General features: G+C 34.9%; 2 protein-coding genes across 8 annotated transcripts in view; one reads left to right on the top strand and one right to left on the bottom strand.

Annotated features, from left to right (window-relative positions):
• The first annotated feature begins 1 nt into the window (after position 1).
• On the top strand, positions 2–9,599 carry C1galta (Glycoprotein-N-acetylgalactosamine 3-beta-galactosyltransferase 1). 4 transcript variants are annotated; one of them, XM_076805070.1, is made up of 7 exons: positions 2–551; positions 904–1,084; positions 6,406–6,500; positions 7,237–7,412; positions 7,495–7,702; positions 7,784–7,922; positions 8,063–9,599. In XM_076805070.1, exons 3-7 carry the CDS (start codon positions 6,452–6,454, stop codon positions 8,607–8,609), a joined length of 1,119 nt encoding a protein of 372 aa, XP_076661185.1. In that variant the 5' UTR covers positions 2–551; positions 904–1,084; positions 6,406–6,451; the 3' UTR covers positions 8,610–9,599. The 4 variants fall into 4 exon arrangements, with proteins under 4 accessions (XP_076661185.1, XP_076661184.1, XP_076661192.1 ...); XM_076805069.1 differs by having other exon boundaries at positions 3–551; positions 6,400–6,500; XM_076805077.1 differs by lacking the exons at positions 2–551; positions 904–1,084 and adding an exon at positions 4,186–4,571 and having other exon boundaries at positions 6,400–6,500.
• Skd (mediator complex subunit skuld) overlaps positions 9,208–18,284 on the bottom strand; it is a 57,124-nt gene continuing 48,047 nt past the window's right edge. For 2 of the 4 annotated variants that reach the window (XM_076805055.1, XM_076805065.1), the window contains 8 exons: positions 17,765–18,060; positions 17,490–17,681; positions 17,020–17,331; positions 16,020–16,358; positions 15,376–15,660; positions 15,028–15,299; positions 10,038–14,473; positions 9,208–10,006 (listed from right to left, as the gene is read on the bottom strand). In XM_076805055.1, the coding sequence (XP_076661170.1) occupies positions 14,341–14,473; positions 15,028–15,299; positions 15,376–15,660; positions 16,020–16,358; positions 17,020–17,331; positions 17,490–17,681; positions 17,765–18,060 (1,829 nt within the window). In that variant the 3' untranslated portion in view covers positions 9,208–10,006; positions 10,038–14,340. The remainder of the gene's footprint in view (positions 10,007–10,037; positions 14,474–15,027; positions 15,300–15,375; positions 15,661–16,019; positions 16,359–17,019; positions 17,332–17,489; positions 17,682–17,764; positions 18,061–18,284) is intronic. The other 2 variants (XM_076805056.1, XM_076805057.1) reach the window with 2 other exon arrangements.

Raw genomic sequence — 18,284 nt, 5'->3', positions numbered from 1 at the left:
AAATATAGTACGAACACATATATGTATATATATGTACAGTATAAACATCGTTGCACAAGTTATACACAACAATTAAACTATAGAAGCCATTCCACGAAAACAGCAGACGATGTATTAAGATGACAAACTTAAATAAACCTGAAGTTTTTACGATTACTTAAAGTTTATGTAGTTATGTGTGACGGTTTTTAATAAAATCATTATAAATCTTCTCTGCAATTTAATGCGTTATTAGGGAAAAATGATTTGTGGCGTATACACCCGTCTTTTGAAATATACGATTCAGTTTCCTAAAGACCATTTCATTCTGTGATCGTTATCATTAAAGTCATTTTCATTTTGCCTTGTGTGCAATATTTGCTCGGCTGTGCAAGTAAATCAAGTGTACGTCATACATATTAAATAGTAGCTATAACCAGATCACAAGTGTTAGAAGAGAACAAACACGTGTCGGAATCCATTGTTCAATAAAGTATCCTTCATCGAGCAAACCGAAAAATTACTTTAGACGTGTCATAAGTAAAATCGTTTCGAATGCCGATTGAAAATGGGTAAGGATGTTTATGATAGTGCTATTTTAATTCAAATTATATTTGTGTGACAATTTTAATTAAAATTCTACAATGTAAATAATAAGAAGTTCTTTATATTGTTTTGTTGTATATGAAGATAAATTATAGTCACATTAAAGATTATATCTCTATATACATAGTTCTTTTACTTTTACTTTTGTCTATTTAAATTTTATGAGTCACGTTATATCGTACTGACTTTATATGTATATTCATTGATTCTGTGTGTACTTCAGCATACCATATTGCACTACCGCAACAGTTGCATAATGTGCAATTAATTTTGCAGCTTCTATAACAGTTGCATAATGTCCAATTAATTTTCTTTCAGCTTTACAGAGTCTGGCACATAAGATCGAGGTTCATAAGAATTATAATACAAGCTGCTAGTTTCCATGTACTTAATACTAAAAGTAGCAGAAAGAGACATGTCCATTTATTTAAGGAATTCATCACTTGTGGAATGGTCAAGACAATTCTGGATTTGCAGTTGTCTATGCAAAAATTTTCAGGTATTGTACAGATGTACTAAAAACTAAATTATGAAGTTATTTCAATCCATTTCTATATTTTGTATATCAACCATTGTATATCTTACATATTGTGTACCACTTCCAGAGTAAGCATACTAAGTAATAAGTTTATACATTATACAACAAGGAAGTTATAGAAAAAATTGTTAATATGAACTGATTTTGGTGGGATTTAATGATAGGATAGTCGATATATTTCTGATTTTTCCGATTCTTTGAAACAAGGACCAAATGTGAGGATAAAAAAATCATTAAAATAGGAGCAAAATGAATTGGATTTTATTGTTATAGTCAAGAAAATTACAGTATTGCAGAATACGTTCACAGTCGTAGAAGTGTAACATAGACCAGGCCTGCTCAACGATAGCTCGTGGAACAGATGTGGCTGCTTCTCCTCTTCGCCTGATCTGCGAGTCAGTCCCTACCATGTCCACTGCGACTTTTCCTTCTGCATGTACATGTACATGAATACGTAGTAGTGGTGAGTAACCTGTTAGTGTAGCGGTTGTGGGCCTTATGCCGAAGGAAAAGTCGAAGTGGACATGGTGGAGACTGACTGGCCTGATATAGACTATGAGTCTATTTTAGTTGTCCTTTTTTGAACGACAGACCACAAGGTTATGTGAATACTGATAAATGTATTCAATTGTCAAACAAACAATTAAATAAGTATAGAGATCATTTTGCAAGCAGTAATTATATTTTTAAAGAGATAATACTATAATATGTACTGCAAAAACAGGAACCTCACCTTTTGTATTTAAAAAACATACAAATTTTGAAATGGTTTGTTCATTGACTTAATTTATATGTTATTGAAAACGTTTTGGTTGTTCTATCAAGAAGTGAGTGGAAAACAATTGAATGAAATAAATACACTAAAAAATAACTTCCAACTTGTTTATTGTACATATATCATATAAATTTAACCCTTGTGTAGCCAATCGAGTACCTGGGTACCCGTTTACTGCATTTCTTTCAATAATTTTCTACTGTTCTTCTAAAGATATTATCAATCAATCAATATCAATTATTTGTTCGCTAATATATTCTGAAAGAGATACTGAATATGTAGGGTGTATCAAATTTATATTTTGTTTCTTTTAATTATGAAAAGTGGGCAGGCAGCCAAAATAGGTAGTACATGAAGTTTCATTGAATTAATATTACTATTATATATTTAAGTCGTATTGTTATTGCATACTCTTATAATGCATAGATTATTTATATTCATGGCATATTTCTAATTAAAACGAAACCAAATATGATATAATTCCGATAATATTTACTTGTGTAATGAGCCATGAAAGGACAGCATATGGGAAAGATAGAGATGCGGAGAATCGCGGCCGCCGGCACAGATCAAAGTCCGCGTGAGCGCAGACTTTAAATAAAAAATTTAACTTCTTTATTATTAATTATTTTTTTATGAGACCTTCACCAATATATTTGTGACATTATTCTGATTAAAATGACACCAAACGCGAAATAATTCGGATCACATTTACACTACTTTTCCGTTAATGTAATTGTAATGGGAAGTAACTTTTATCGTTCATTACACAAGTAAATATCATCGTTATTATATCATATTTGGTTTCATTTTAATCAGAAAAATGCCACAAATATGTTGGTGAAAGTTTCATAAAAAAATAACAAAAAATAAAGGAGTTTTGTAATACGATTAGTAGTCTTCTGGTTTCACACCAATATAGCCGACAATGTTGTGGCGGCGACGGCTCTCGAGCTTCGGCCTCCCACCGCGGTGGTGTGGGTACTTCCACTGACTCCAAATTGTAACACTGACTTGTGGCACTGACTCGTAATGAGAATTCACTGTATAATGTAGCAACAAAAAACAATATACGGTGTTATTTGAATAACTCAAGGTCACCTTGATATTTTCAAAAATTTAAGGCTTTAAAAAATCGAACTGTGTTTTTCTAATGAGCATTCTCGGATACAATAAATTGCATTTCAAACATTTTTTGATGAAGTCAATAAATAATGAGTTATTTCAGGTGGTAGTTTTTACTGACTCACCCTGTATATCATTTCAGCTCAAAAAGGTACCGAAGGCATTGAAATATTTGAAAAAAATGACCTTGAAAAAATAATAATCTGACCGCTGCACGTGCCCCTTGAAATAGTACAACTTTACCCTAAGAGTTTTTTCCATAAAAAATATTAATAAGAGAGACATATTACTTATTGCATATTCGCGATATTTTTGGTATCTATCGAGTTACTATTTACTGACAAGGGAACACATTCAAATCAGGTTTCTTGAAATATCTCAGAAACTAGAGAGAATAGTAAACAAATTATTTGTTTGAAGAATATTGAAATAATTTAAATTTTTTGCAATTTTTTCTTATTAACTGTGAGGGTTGTTTTCATCTCTTCAAGGTGGATGATGGTCGATAAAAAAATAACGCGCGCAACCCTCACAACTTGTAAGTCACAAATATAATACGATCAAACTTAGCAAACTTGCACAAATTCAACAAGTGTTGGGTTTAGAAATATTGTACACTGTTGACTCTTTCGTTTAATTCACAATTGCCAGTGTTCCTTAAATAGTCACAAGGGAGTGTAACGGGATCTTCGAACTCACGAATTTCGATATCCGTAATCTACTTGTAATCTTTTATCAAGATACCGAAATTTTATAGGCGAATGTTCAGTAGATACAAGTGTCATCGATGTTAGTAAAGTGACTACGTATAAGACAGCACTTGCTGATACTAAATTTAGCAAAATAGCGCTGCGTGTTGAAGTGTTTAGTGAACCAAAATATTTTACAAAACCTTTTTATCAAGTATACAAATCCATTTTTTATTTAGTGGATTGTGAGTTTCAAGTTTGCAAAAACAAAGGGAAAACAGTGTTTATTACTTCGCAATTTGTGTTTGTAGACAAAAAAGATTGATTTCTACTGTGACTAAGTAAGTATGTAGATGTTATCAGGCATTGGTTTTTGACAAATCTACTTGAGTCTACGAATCTACGAGAGTTTTACGACTCCATATAGTTTTACAAAAATCCAAAATCACACGTGGGTAAAATGTTACCACTCTTATTTATTTTGTTTTCCAACGAACTTGCAACACTTTGCGAAGGTCGCATTAAAATTTTTAAATGGGAACCTGCAATTTTTATTAAATATTTTTGCAACTGTCAAAGTGTTTTTGCAATGTTGTTTGCAGCTTTGCAAAATCTGTTATCGAAATACATATAAACTTCCCCATTTGACATCGACATTCATGTCCTTCAAATAAAAGAAATAAAATGCTTTTGCCTGCATTTTAATGTTTATATTTCTGCAAGCAAAGCATTTCAATGAATTAGTCAGTTTTTATAGTCGCTCGTTTCTCTGCTGTACGTGGCATATCAGATAACGCTAGTACCGGCGGCATGGCAAACTCAGTTTATACCTCGATAGCGGGTTCTGCGAAAGACACAAGTATGTATTATTTTATGTAATAAAGATGCAGGTTCGTTAAAAGTTTACATGTGACCAACACAAGGTTGATGCAATGTCATTGAAAGGTCATTTGTGATATATACTCTTTGACATTAACTTTCGTCTAAAATATCGTTTTGTATCATTCATATTTTCGAAATATTTGCGCAATTTTAATTAAACTCGGCATACCGTATACTATACAAGGGGTACACTTTAACACGGGGTGTTCCACTTAAAACAGGCCACTGAAATATCTTCTGAATCGTGTAAAGAGTATGAATCAAAGAATTATATTGATGAAAAACTATATTTCAGTGTAATATAAATTACGTTACATTTTCTGTTTATAACATAATTGCCAACACTTTATTATATCTGTATGTTTATTATATTTTATATATTTTATATTTATGGTTAGACTAGATTATACACGAGTCTCCCAAGCGCATTTTAGTTAATTTAGACCACTAGAAGTAAGAAGAAACAAGATAAATATTCCCTTTGTACACTTAAGGTTGTAATGGGTGAAAATCTAGACACAATAAATACAATAATAATAATAATATCTTCTCCATCTGCGAAAATATAAAAAATATTTCTCGCGTAATTTAAATGATTTCAAAAGACGAATCAGATGGAACATTTCTTTTTATGATGTTACGTACGGAGATTTTTTACCATATTACTTAATGTTTAACAACTGTTTTTAGAAAATTACACTTTCCACAAAATTTCCAACAAGATTTACTGGATAATTTCGTTTTTACGGATTTTTTGCAGCTTTTTGGCCAAAGCGCACCCTGTGGTTTATGTGAAACATAAACAATTCTCGGTCATGCATACCTGCTTACCCTTCGGCTCGTGACAAGGAATATAATTTTTAAATGGTTAATTCAAGGTCACCTGTGTTTTTTTATGTATATACACACATTTTTCATGTTGTATGTTATAGCTAATATTATTTTGCACTCATCCATGTTTAATAGTATGACCTTGAAATGACCTTGGTGTCTGAAATTTGTAAATTAGTGAAGTGAAAAATGTCAGATCGCACAAGTCTTTCGATGATTTCAGGTTTAATATCATGACATGCAGCAATTATTCGCTCCTTCATATTTTCTGGCGTCTTTCCATGAGAAAAGATCAAGGGGTATGAGATCGGGTGAATGAGCTGAACATGATATGGGTCCATTTCGTTCAATCCAACGATTTGGGAATGTTTCGTTGAGAATACGTGTTACAATACGCGAATAATGTGTGCAAAACGTGAAAGTAAGTTCTGCATTCATTTACAAATTTGATATTCCAAGGTCATTTCAAGGTCGTACTATTGAAGATAGATGAATACGCAATAATGTTAGCTATAACATACAACAGAAAAAATGTGTACTTACGTAAAAAACATAGGCGACCTTGAAAAAACCATTGAAAAATGACATTCATAAAAAAAAGCTGTTCCATCTGATTCGTCTTTTGAAACCATTTAAATGCGTGTATAAGTGTTGTTATTGTCATTTTTTTGTTACATGTTTGTGCCTTACGAAAAATTGTCTTCATCATTTATTGTCTATAGAAAACTGTATTGCAATTTAAAATATATTTTTATTCCCATTTTTCAAATAACATTTTTATGTTTTAAGCTAAAATTTATGTAATTGCAAAAAATACTTTTTTATTTCTGTCTGGTTTACAAATTTCCAAAATTTGATGGTAGCTAGGTGATTTACCTTGCGAGTACAGGTGAATCATTCGTGGAGACAATGTATGATTGCTAACTGAACAGAAAATACAAATATTAAATATGTACCATTTTTCTTATGCCTAGTAACAGAGGAGGACTGCCTATAATAGTTGTCTTGTTGCGTAAATGAAATTACATGTTTTTATCATGTATCATGGTGCGACAAAGGCTCCCAATAATTAATGGTGAGTATATATATTGAAATACACTCTTAATCATAAGGTGTTTTAAAGAAATGTGAAAACATTCTATTGTGTGGTAGAACAGTTCAAACAGAACAGGGCATTTGTCATCAACTCAACATAGTGTGCAGTACAGTAAAAAATATTCAACGATTTACAACGATTTGAAAAGTTTCATGTAAAAATTGTTCTCCTTATATTAATAACCGTAATACTTGTTCCGAATTTTCAATGCTCAACTTAAAAAATTTAAACATGCTCGAGAAACTGACTAGCGAATTTTAACTTGTGAACTAAATTTTACAAGCTTATGGAATTGTATAAAGATCCAAGAAAATTCGTGTATCAAAAACGATCACTTTACGTAGTAGAGTCCGTATTTAATTGTGACATACATACACTACTTAACATGTTCATGACGGGGCGCGTACAACGTGGAAGCTATCCTTTGTCTGAAAATCATAATGTAAATGTGTTTTTATTAGAAAGTGGTAGCAAATCAGATGTAAATCGTATGACTAAGGTTTCTAGCTTCTTAAAAGTGTTAGAAAATTATGGAAACCAAAAGATATAATTAAGTTGGCTGGTCAGTCGGTGAAATGCAAAGTCGTACTGCAAAGGTCAACACGACATTGACATATTTTAAATCATAGTTTGGGAGATAGTAGGATTTGTAAAGAACTTGACTCGTAAGACTTGTAAGATTTGTTTGTAAATAAATATTTATTTTCCTTTGTAGGTATAAGAAATGGTAGACATTTCGTTGTAACTCTTATTGCGGGTGTAATTTTTGGATTTCTCTCTGCGTGCCTTTTAATAGCAACTACAAGAGATGTGCCATATCTTTTTAATTGGTTTTCTGGTGGATTGATTCTTTCTAGAGATCCCCATCATTACTCAGAACTGGAAGGAGAGGTAAATATACTAGATACAATTATATAATTCTACCAAAATTTGTTTTCAACCAACTTGTCATGTTTTAACGTGTATGTTACAGGCTGGACCTCAAACAGAGGTAAAGTTCCATGGCGAAGATGAAGATTTTCACAAAGGTGAAGATGAAGTTGCACAAGACCTTGCAAAGAAAGTACGTGTTCTTTGTTGGGTGATGACAGGTCCAAAGAATCATCAAAGCAAAGCGCAACACGTGAAAGCAACATGGGGCAAACGATGTAACATTCTTTTATTTATGAGTTCTGTGGAAGGTAAATTATATACTTGCATTGCTTTGAACATCGAATCGGAGGGAAAGATATTTGAAATGTTATTAAACTTTTTCTGCTTAGATGAGAAATTACCCACAGTTGTTCTACCAGTAAAAGAGGGGAGGGAAAATCTGTGGGCGAAAACCAAAGAAGCGTTTAAATATGCCTATGAAAAGTACAAAGACGAAGTAGATTGGTTTATGAAGGCTGACGATGATACGTTAGTATATATTTAATTATAACTTTATTACCACATACTTGCAGTTTGATATTTGAAAGTAGAATGAAATCGAATTTGATACGATCTTGGTTCAACTACATGGATTATATAAATTCTGATTCAATAATTATAAATTACAGATACATGGTAGTAGAAAATCTGCGGTACATGTTGTCGTCATACAATCCAAGTTCGCCCCTGTACTTCGGCTGCCGATTTAAACCGTTCGTTAAGCAAGGATATATGAGCGGTGGTGCAGGATATGTGCTTAGCAAGGAGGCTTTACGTAAATTCGTAGAAGATGGTTTGCCCGATAAAACTAAATGTCGCGATGATAATGGAGGTGCCGAAGACGTGGAAATGGGAAAATGCCTAGAAAAGGTCGGTGTCAAGGCGATGGATACTCGGGATTCGCATGGTCGCGGTAGATTTTTCCCATTCGTCCCGGAACACCATTTAATACCCAACCATGTAGATAAGAACTTTTGGTACTGGAAGTACATTTACTACGATGTCAAAGATGGTCTTAATTGTTGTTCCGATAGCGCGATATCATTTCACTACGTGTCACCGAATATGATGTATGTTCTCGAATACTTAATTTATCACTTGAGGCCATACGGCATTACACACGTTGCGGAGAAACTTACTGGGGATCAGACGATCACTGTATCAACGGAGTACTAGTCTTTATAATGTTATAATTTTTTGTCTCTAAGAACAACCCAGTTAGCCAAATCTGCTTCGAGCAAATTTGATCAATGTTTGTGATCGTACTTTGGCATTTTGGTGTTAAGATCATGCTTGGAGCAGAATTCGGCCCCTATTTGCTATGAATTTCCCACCAAAACTTGTCGTCAAATTCTAAACATTTGACATTTGAGTGTAAAGTTTACAGGCATAATTCCATGCCAAATCCATACCAAAACCTTGCCGTCATGAAGAGGGCAGGTCGGTCGTACTAAGACCTTGCTCTGAGAGTAAATATTGGGAAACTTGAAGTAAACCTTGTTGTAGGAAGAAAAAAGAAATTTTATTTAAACTTCTAAATTATATAATTTTAAGTTTCGTAAATTTTCAATCATTTAATTCTGCTTTCCCTCCTACAGCAAGGTTTACTCCCATTTTGCCCGGTGTTTACTCTTAAAATAAGGTTAGTTCCGCTCTTAGTGCTCTTCACGAGGGTAAGGTTTGACATGGGTTTGGTACGGATTTGCGCCTGCAAACTTTGCATACAAATACCGAGCCTAATACGGAAAAGGATGAGTCGGAATTTGTCGACAAGTTTTGATGGCAAATTCATAGCAAATTGTTCACTGGGAATTTTTAAGGTCGAAACTTAGCACAATTCTTCTGTGCTCAACCTCATTATTAATTGTAAGCACCAGCAATTATTTCGTATTCTTATATTTAGGTATACAACGCTAGTCCATTCAGGCCAACGAATTTAATCATGAATGTATTTACTGAAAGATGAAGTGTGTGATATCTAATATAATTGCTTAATATACATATATAGGGTCTTTCAAAAGTACGAGCCTAGAAGAATCATGCACATACACACATACGAATCGAAAAATCCTTTCGATTTTGTAAAGTTCAGACGACGTTTTTGTGATATTATAACAGTTGTAAATTGGTGGATCAATTTTTGACGTGTATTGTTTAGCTGATCGGTAGACCATGCGTACGCTCACACGTTGTCAAAAAGCAGAAAGCAATGTCCTTAAGACCTTCTCCGTAGGCACTTTGTTGCAACAGCTTGGGCCTAGAACGGGAGTTGGGTTTGATCGATCGGAAATCAATGTTTCTAACATTTTGCAAGGATAAAAACAGAAAATTATTACACAGACACCCAAAGAGCCTTTGTTACAGCCTTCCTTTTTTTTAGTTTATGTTTTAGTTCACAAAATAATATTGAATAACATCGCCCTCATCTGATATACATCCAGTTCAGTGATCCTTTGTTGGGTTTTAGTTTCAAACTCTTGGTCTAGGATCTTGCCTTGCACTACTGTGTGTGTGCGCGCGTGCGTATATGTGGTTTACTAATTTGCTGATTTGGGGCTTTTCACCGTCCGTCTCTGGTACAGGTTACGTCCGGAGACGAGCTACCCGGCATATAATAAATCAGTTTCAGAACCCAATTAATGGTCTAACAATAAGTCTAAGGTTTTCCATTTGTATGTACGTCAAGAACATGCATGCTTTTTCTGATCTCATATTTTTAAGATACAATGTATATTTGTGTACACACATATACACATATGCATGTATATATGTATGTATATAAATAATTATATATGTATACACAAGATGTTGTGCTACAGATGGGTGGTTCTACATAAAAATAAAACTCTTCCTTCGAGGGTGCGTCCGAGTCTGTATAGTTGTATTGGTTTTTTTGGAGCATGTGCTCGAACTCTAATATCCTGGCATTCTGGGCGGAGACGGGCATTGCTATAACCGCTGGATCTTTGGCTTCGGACAGCAAGGTTGCATTCTCCTTGAATATCAACCAGCACAATGTCACCCCAGTACTTAAATTCGTTTCTTTAAATCTAGCCTAATGAGTGCGAGTTCAGAAGCCACAGAATCAGCACTAAGTAGTACCATCGTATAGTAATGGATATTTGAAAGACATCCAGTTCTGGTAGCCTCCAGAACAAAGACCAATCAGTATTGATAAATAATCAATCTAGTGAGCGATGTCCCATTAGTCGCGTGCCAATTCTATCCCATCGTGGGTGTCAGAATAATTTTCTCAGAGTACTCTCAGAAAGGCTGTTTGGTCTGTTTGCCCGGCCATCCACATTTATTGCTCGAATGTTTTATGGAAGAAACGAGGCCTCTGTAGCCAGGAGTAACGAAATTATTGGTTTTGGCCTTGTTTTCAGGTTATTGATTCTTAATCAATAATGACGTGTAGGATCAGGTTAATAAAGACGCAAACAGTGATATACCATGTGAAAGTCAGATACTTACTTTGGAGTTGTGATTTGAGGATCCACGCTATTTTTTTAAAAAGCTCATAGTAATCATTGTATAGCATTAGATTTATTTACCTTCGCATATCTAATCAATTGTAAAATGTCAATGTTTATTACACATTGCAATTGTCTTACCGAATGTGTCAATTATTGAATGTTTTGTGTGCATTCTTTCTTTTTGTTGACATACTACGTACAATTCACGAGTATACAGTAACGCCAAACTAAACCCGTAACGAAAGTGGAACTAAAAAATTAAAAGACAATCCCTTTTTGTGGGAAAGATATTTCTGTCAAGCAGGGGTGCACAATAAAGATATTGCCATTAACGGAGTAGATTGCAGTCGTGCTTGCAACGGACTGCAAGATTTGAACAGAAATAAATTTAATCACATTTAGTAATTAATTACTACTTGAAGGTATTAAATTACTAAAAATTTCTGTTCAATTCAGTGATCGTGTGTGCCATAGGTTGAGCATGGTTTTGCTTGACTCGAAGAAATAGAAACACAACTGTGAATTTTGTTTGTTTCCCAAATAAATTCGGTCGAAAACACAGTCTGTTTCTAGTCTTTTACATATCATTGTTGGTCCCGACTTGTAAATTTTATTTATTAGCAGACTGTAATTTTTTTAGTTTAGGCATAGTTGAAAGTTTAATAATAATACCGCTTGTATTTAGTTCACAGATTATGGTCGCTTACGAACAAGATAATCGTCATACGCAATAATCATGGTTATTTTTTTTTTTTTTTGTATAATTGCAGTGTATAATACATACTGACACTCATGATTTGTGCGCTTGCACGCGTAGAGTTGATTAATTCTCTTGAGATTTAGTTGGATATTGTAAAAGAGCTTCATGTTTTTTTAGTTGAAAATCCAGTAAGATAGATAATATGTTTGCTATAGATTCCAGTGAATAAGTAAGTTTAATATCGTGCAATGACCTGTCCGAATTTTTATAAAATGTTAAAGTTACTGATGATAACTTCTAAACAAGCGTCTATATTTGATATTGTAAAATCATTGACTGTATTTCTACTGACATGAGTTACGCGAGTCGCTATTGGCAGATTATGAATAATTTAAAAATGAATCCGAAACTGTGCTTTTGATTTTCGTTCAATTTTAATATGTAGAATACCCCTTAAATTTGTTTCACCTGTAGCCAGACATCATGTATAACATTTATACATACCTATGCGTAATGATGAGAAGTTTGTAATTTCATTACATGAATAAAATAGGGTATACTGATATATACATGTTACAAGCATATCAGAAATGCGATTGCATATTATTATTTTATCGGCGAGTGACGATTATTTTATCTCACTTATGAATGTGCAAATATAGTAATACTTATTACGTACATAGTAAAATAATATTTTAGTCATCGATAACAAACTTGTAAGATATTTTGTTTTTAAAATAAATAAAAAAAAAACATTATTGAAACGAAATAAATATTAATTTCCCCAAAAAAATTAATAACGTATGATTCGTCGCCTTTATTTAAAAACGTTGCGATACTTGTAACATCCCTTACAAATAGAATAGATAAAAAGAAAGGATATCATCTAATGATAGTCTTTAGAAATTCTGTTATTCTGCGAAACTAAGGAACGCAACTTCCTTGCGTGATTGCCAAGTAGGAAAATAAGAAAGAACTTTTGTATCTATCAAAATGTTCATGGAAATACGTAAACGTCGCGACGTTTCCATTATGCTTGCAACATCGACACTGTAAGATACGCGCTTCGTGTGAAATGAGGTATATAATTATATATACACATAAAACTGTATTTCGTAATATTAATATAATAATAGTAATAATAATAATTAATAATAATAATCCCAATAATGATGTTCTACCCAGATAATAAATACTATAGATACAGTGTGAGTGTGGTGTGTGAGTAAATTAACCAATAACTTTATAAGGGGGAGGATTAGGGATTGCTATGTACAAGTCATATTTGTACTATGCGACTGACGCAACTAGCCACCATTGGCTTCCATTCAGACGCGCCCTGTATTCTTATTTCTTGTCTTTTTATTTTTTTCCTCATATATTTTTTTTCGCTTCGTTCGCTTGCTCATTTTGCTTGTATATTTTAAATTATTTTTCCTAAGTTGCAGGGAACAAAACTGTGCTCTTCTCTCATTCTCTTTTTTCTCTCGCTCCCTTCGTTCATTCTCAATAATCTAATACATCGGCGATGTTTCACTTCATAAATTATTTAAAAACAATATTTTACACTATTAATGTATGTATAATATATAGAGGTCACCTAATTCGAATAAAATTTGTCAAACAGCATCGAAAAATTGCGCTAACGGGTCCAGGAAACATGATAACAGTGACCCAGTGCCGCGCGAGCATAATATAATATAATATTATATAATTGTCATACTTATCTCACACCAGGGGCTTGTACGAGGCATTATACTTGTAAAAAAGAAGTGTCGCCTCCCTTTCTGTTCTTTCTTTTTTTTTCATTTATATCATCTCTATAAAATTAAAAAACAACGTAATATCATTTATATTACTTCGTCGTTATTAATAATAAAAGCTTTGTACAAAATTCAATTTACAATTAAAAACGTTTTGGTTACGTAATTTTCTAGAGATTCTGATTTGTAATTGAACTATCTATTGATAGAGAGGCAATCGAAAGTTAGCTTCTTTTAACGCACTCTCTCTCCCTCGCACTCTTTCTCTCACTCTTTCTCTCTCTCTCTCTCTCTCTCTCTCTTTCTTTCTTTCTTTCTTTCTTTCTCTCTGTCTACCGTTTACACAGGCACTCACCCGTCTTCTTCCACACGTTGTCTTTCGTTCTCACGTACTATCCCATTTCACTATCATTTTCTCAAGTTTTCATTCGTTCTTTCAATCTTCCTTACTCATATATTATTGCATGCAATTCCCACTTTCATTCATCAGACTCCATTTGGTATGCGGTAATGCATGGTCGTTAATTAGTAGTATCTTTGTGTTTTCTTTTTATTTGTCACGATTACTGGTTAAACACAAAGTACAATCTACTTTATTTCTCGGTTTGTCCGCCTGTCAACAATTATACGAATAGAAGATTTAAAAAAAGAAAAAAAAAGGAATTACGTCAATCGAGCGTTACGGCAAGTATCATCGCGACGTGACTTGATCTTACCGTGTCATATGAATTGAAAGAGTAAAAAGAAGCCGAGCAAGGAAAAAGATCTCGGTGTTCATCGTGTCGAGGAATCATCGACGATCGGCCGAAGGATCATTTTATCCCAATTATTCGAGGAATTTCAGAGTCATAAACAGTTGAAGACGGATCTAGGAAACCAGTTGCTCTCGTAAAGCCCCAAGTGATGGTACGGTTAAGGAGTGCGTGAGAGAGGTGCACATACTGCACTACGAAGGGAGAGGGTGTGGGTCAGACGAGAGCTGCCGCTGCATGGTAGAGCTGCATGAGCGCTTGTACGTGTACTGGCAAGCAGGATAATCGATCCTTCGTGTTCGCATCTACAGCGAGCCACGATAATGCGTTGTATCCTTCCAACACGTATCTGAAAATCGTACAACTCGGTTAAATATTACATTCCAATTCTAGTATAATCGGAAGTATTAAGGGGAGCAACTTCATGTAACCGCTTTAAAAGATCGAATTTTTTCCATGGAACAATAATACTATATCTTAAAAATATGTTCCAAATGTTTCAAAACGAAACTCGAAGTATTGAAAAAGTTACGATTGATTTTCTAACTACGCGTCACACAAGTATGTTGAAAATCAGGGTGTCATAATCTGTAATGAGGTCGACACGAACAAATTGATCCACAAAAATTATATAAGGAAGAGGAAGGTTTACTGTGCGAAATTGGACTAGCACTTTTCATTATTTGAAAGTATTTCTCGAAACTGTGTTTCTCCAATTGTGCGTACAGTATAACTAGAAAACTAATCGTTCAACCGATTTGAAATATTAAAGCTACGACATGCAGTTTTTCTAAAATAAATTCCTAAAAATTGCTTTATGTTCAACATGTTACGTGAACTATCCTCCTTAATTACGTCGCCGGCATATTTTCAGGAAAAAATATGGAAAGGTAATGTATTAACCTGAGCACATCGGTGGTATACTGCGAGTCTAGCGGATGAGCAGTGAGTGCACTTTGCTGTTGTAACAGATCGTCACTATTCTGCTGTATTGCTGGACTATGCAAATGTAAGGCATTCTTCAAGAACACTGGACAAACGCCTTCGAGATGGGGGCAAGCTGACCAAAACCATGGTGGCATACGTCCGGTTGGCGCAGTGGATACTAAGTAACCAAGAGCAAGTGGTTGCTGCAATAACGTCCCTACTTCTTCAGCCTGTTCAGCAACTGCTGCCTGTAGATCCACAATTTTAATGTTATCATCATTCGAAAGATATAATATTATTCTTTCTTATTGTATCCCTACTTACTCTTGGCGTGTTACTACACGGGAACGGGCTTCCTGGACCATCGTGATTGCCCAAACCCGAACCACCGCCATCTCCACCCAATGGGGATCCCTCGGGCCTGTGTGGACTGGCTCCGGGACTTTGTCCTCCACCGGCGCCAGCTTCTGGCCATACGTTGAAGATATCATTGAAATCTCCCATACCTTCCATACCTTCCGGCATGTCATCATTCAAAGCGGAAAACAATTCGTCATCCCCTAAATCTGGTCCATTAATATGTTGCTCTTGAAATGCAGTCTGTGATGACTGTAGAAAAAGAAAATATTGATCTGTAGAACCACTACAACACAAGATTAACTTCGATCTACTATCGCGGATTGGATATAGTTAGACTGCTGATCTTTATGCGATTTCCCATTTTCGTGGGTTGTTTTCTGAACATTGAATTGAGAGAAAACATTCTTTCGTTGATTACAAGGCTCTTTGTGGGAAGTTTAAATTGAACTTATCATTGTTTTACAATATAAATGCTGTTTCATGTTCCATAAGCTTGTACGTGTTATAAATGCATAAAGATCCGGAGCCTAGATGTAATTACTGCGTTAGACGACGAATGATTCGTTTCGCGCAATCAAAAATTGGACTTGCTTGAGTGGTAAATTCACCTGAGTAGTTGCAGATGTAGGAAAGACGAGAATGTGAGTACACGTGACATCCTGTGGTGTAGATAATTGGCAGTTTACCGACGCCTGACTAAATCTTTCATCAGGTGTGAACTGATCAGCCATCAGTCTCAAAGTTGAATCTGGTTCTAGAGAAACCAAACAAGCGCTGAGAACGCAAGGCGCTGCTGACGGATAAAGCAGACCACACTGGCCGCATATTTCTTTTAAGTGTTTCGATGCCTTTAGGAGAGCTTTTCTGGATAGTAACCAGCTCCATCCTTTCAACTCGCCGTGACCAATGCGTCCCACGCGACCCACTACTAATCTCCAAGGTTGTACCTGTAAAGAAGCGTACATATATATATATGAAGAATGTTCTTCACGAAAAGCCTACCAATGTTTACATTTGGCGTAGTGAGCATATCCTTAAATACGTTCCATAGTGAAAGTAATAGAATGAAAACAGAAAACTTTAGTACTTTTATACTCAGAATACGCCAATCTATCGAAATCAAGTATAAAAAATTGGACATTCTATTTAAAAAAACAAAGGTGACCTCTATATCTTCTCTACGCCTCCACTTATAAGAATATCATTTATACCATATTATGTAGTTTCTTAAACTCTACAACTTCTTTAAGTAATTGTTTCTCGTATTGTTTGAAATAACCAAGATATTCAAGTGAACAGAGTTCGCGGGACATTGCATATATATACATATATATATATATATATATATATATATATATATATATATATATATATATATATATATATTCGCTGCATATTTATATATTCTTGTGTATAACTCATTCCATTTCATTTGTACGAAATATGTACAGTGGATCAAACAAGTATTGGCACACTGTTGATTTGCATAGTAACTGTATAATGTTTTAAAACGTTATTAATGTTTAGGTAGATCATCTTGTAAAATAAAATAATAAACAAACTAAACTGCTTTTTCTATCAATTGTGAATGCATGTACGTGTACTTACGCCCTGAGACATCACGCTGAGAATGAAATCCATTAACTTTTGCAGTCCAATTCGTCTGGCCGACGCTCGTTTTCTTCTCTTCCGATTGGGTATGTCGATGTTGATGGTGGCCGTCTCAAATATCTCACCCCGGTCGTCGGTCGCGACTGCGAGCAGCCATGACTGGTCCTCGCTGAGACAATAGCTCAGGTAAAGTACAGCACATTCCTCGGGTCCAGCGATGCCGAAAGACTCGGGTGCTTCGCTTTTTGCCCGAAGAGGAGCCAGGACATAGGCCGGCGCGTACAACCGATATGGTGCTCTGTTCCGTTCCTGATGGGGAGTTGCAAGAGTATCATTATAAGACTGCAAATGACCGAGCCGCAGCCCGCATATAGTTCGCTATTCTTGTTCTATGAAATGGCACAAGCAACCGAGAGACTTAATTTAAAGAACCATTCGCGGGACAGAAATAAAAGCGGGGGCCTTACATCTTTACTCTTAAGGAAAAGATCTGCGGCGGCAGCAGTACCAAAGCCAGTGAGACTTTTTACCGTAGAGTTGTGATTTAGTAATCGACGGCCTTGCAGAAACACGTTTAACGCTAATGCTCGCATTTCATCCTGTATTTTTCGCCTTTCCCTAGCTCGGCCTAATTCCATTATACTTTCCAAGGATATTAACTGCAAATGAAAACGCACCATGTAAGTAAAACATACGTAAGTCGAACTTAGGGACCAAGCGACAGTGTAACATGAGATTTTACCTGAACATTTATGTTTGATCTAATATTTTCAGGCATGCTATTCACCGCTGTGGAGTATGCGCGTAATAAAGCTAAAATTGCGAGTCTTCGACGGTCAGGATCCTCGGGACCTCCTAGCGAGAAAGGTTCAACCAAATAAACTACCACAGCCGGAGGTTCGACTTCCTCTTCATCTGGACCCGCGGAGTTGTTCGTGGGTATTGTGACAGTTTGAGAAGTTGGTGTTGTATTACCAGTATTAGAGTTTGAATTTGTTGCCGTGTTCGACGGAGTTTCACTTCTAGGATTTTCTCCTTCTAAAATATTCATTTGGAAATGATTTGTTGTGCAATAGTACCACATATTTGTAGAAACAAACGTATACGTTTGGAGGTAACGACATAGTGAAGTAGTAAAGGCAGCGGGAACGTAAAGAAAAAATAATGGATTTAATAAACAAAAAAAGGTTACCAAGTAGAAAAAATATAATAACAAATTGTTTGGAGAAACCTTTTCCTTTAAATTAATTTTCATTTCAGGC

The sequence above is a fragment of the Halictus rubicundus genome, chromosome 2, assembly GCF_050948215.1.
Source record: "Halictus rubicundus isolate RS-2024b chromosome 2, iyHalRubi1_principal, whole genome shotgun sequence".
Lineage (NCBI taxonomy): Eukaryota > Metazoa > Arthropoda > Insecta > Hymenoptera > Halictidae > Halictus > Halictus rubicundus.
This window is presented reverse-complemented; position numbering and strand designations above follow the sequence as displayed.

Coding starts and splice junctions, on each gene's coding strand:
- C1galta (XM_076805070.1), top strand. CDS start 6,452: ATGTTTTTATCATGTATCATGGTGCGACAAAGGCTCCCAATAATTAAT. Junction 6,501..7,236: donor AAGGCTCCCAATAATTAATG/GTGAGTATATAT, acceptor TTTCCTTTGTAG/GTATAAGAAATGGTAGACAT. Junction 7,923..8,062: donor ATGAAGGCTGACGATGATAC/GTTAGTATATAT, acceptor TATAAATTACAG/ATACATGGTAGTAGAAAATC.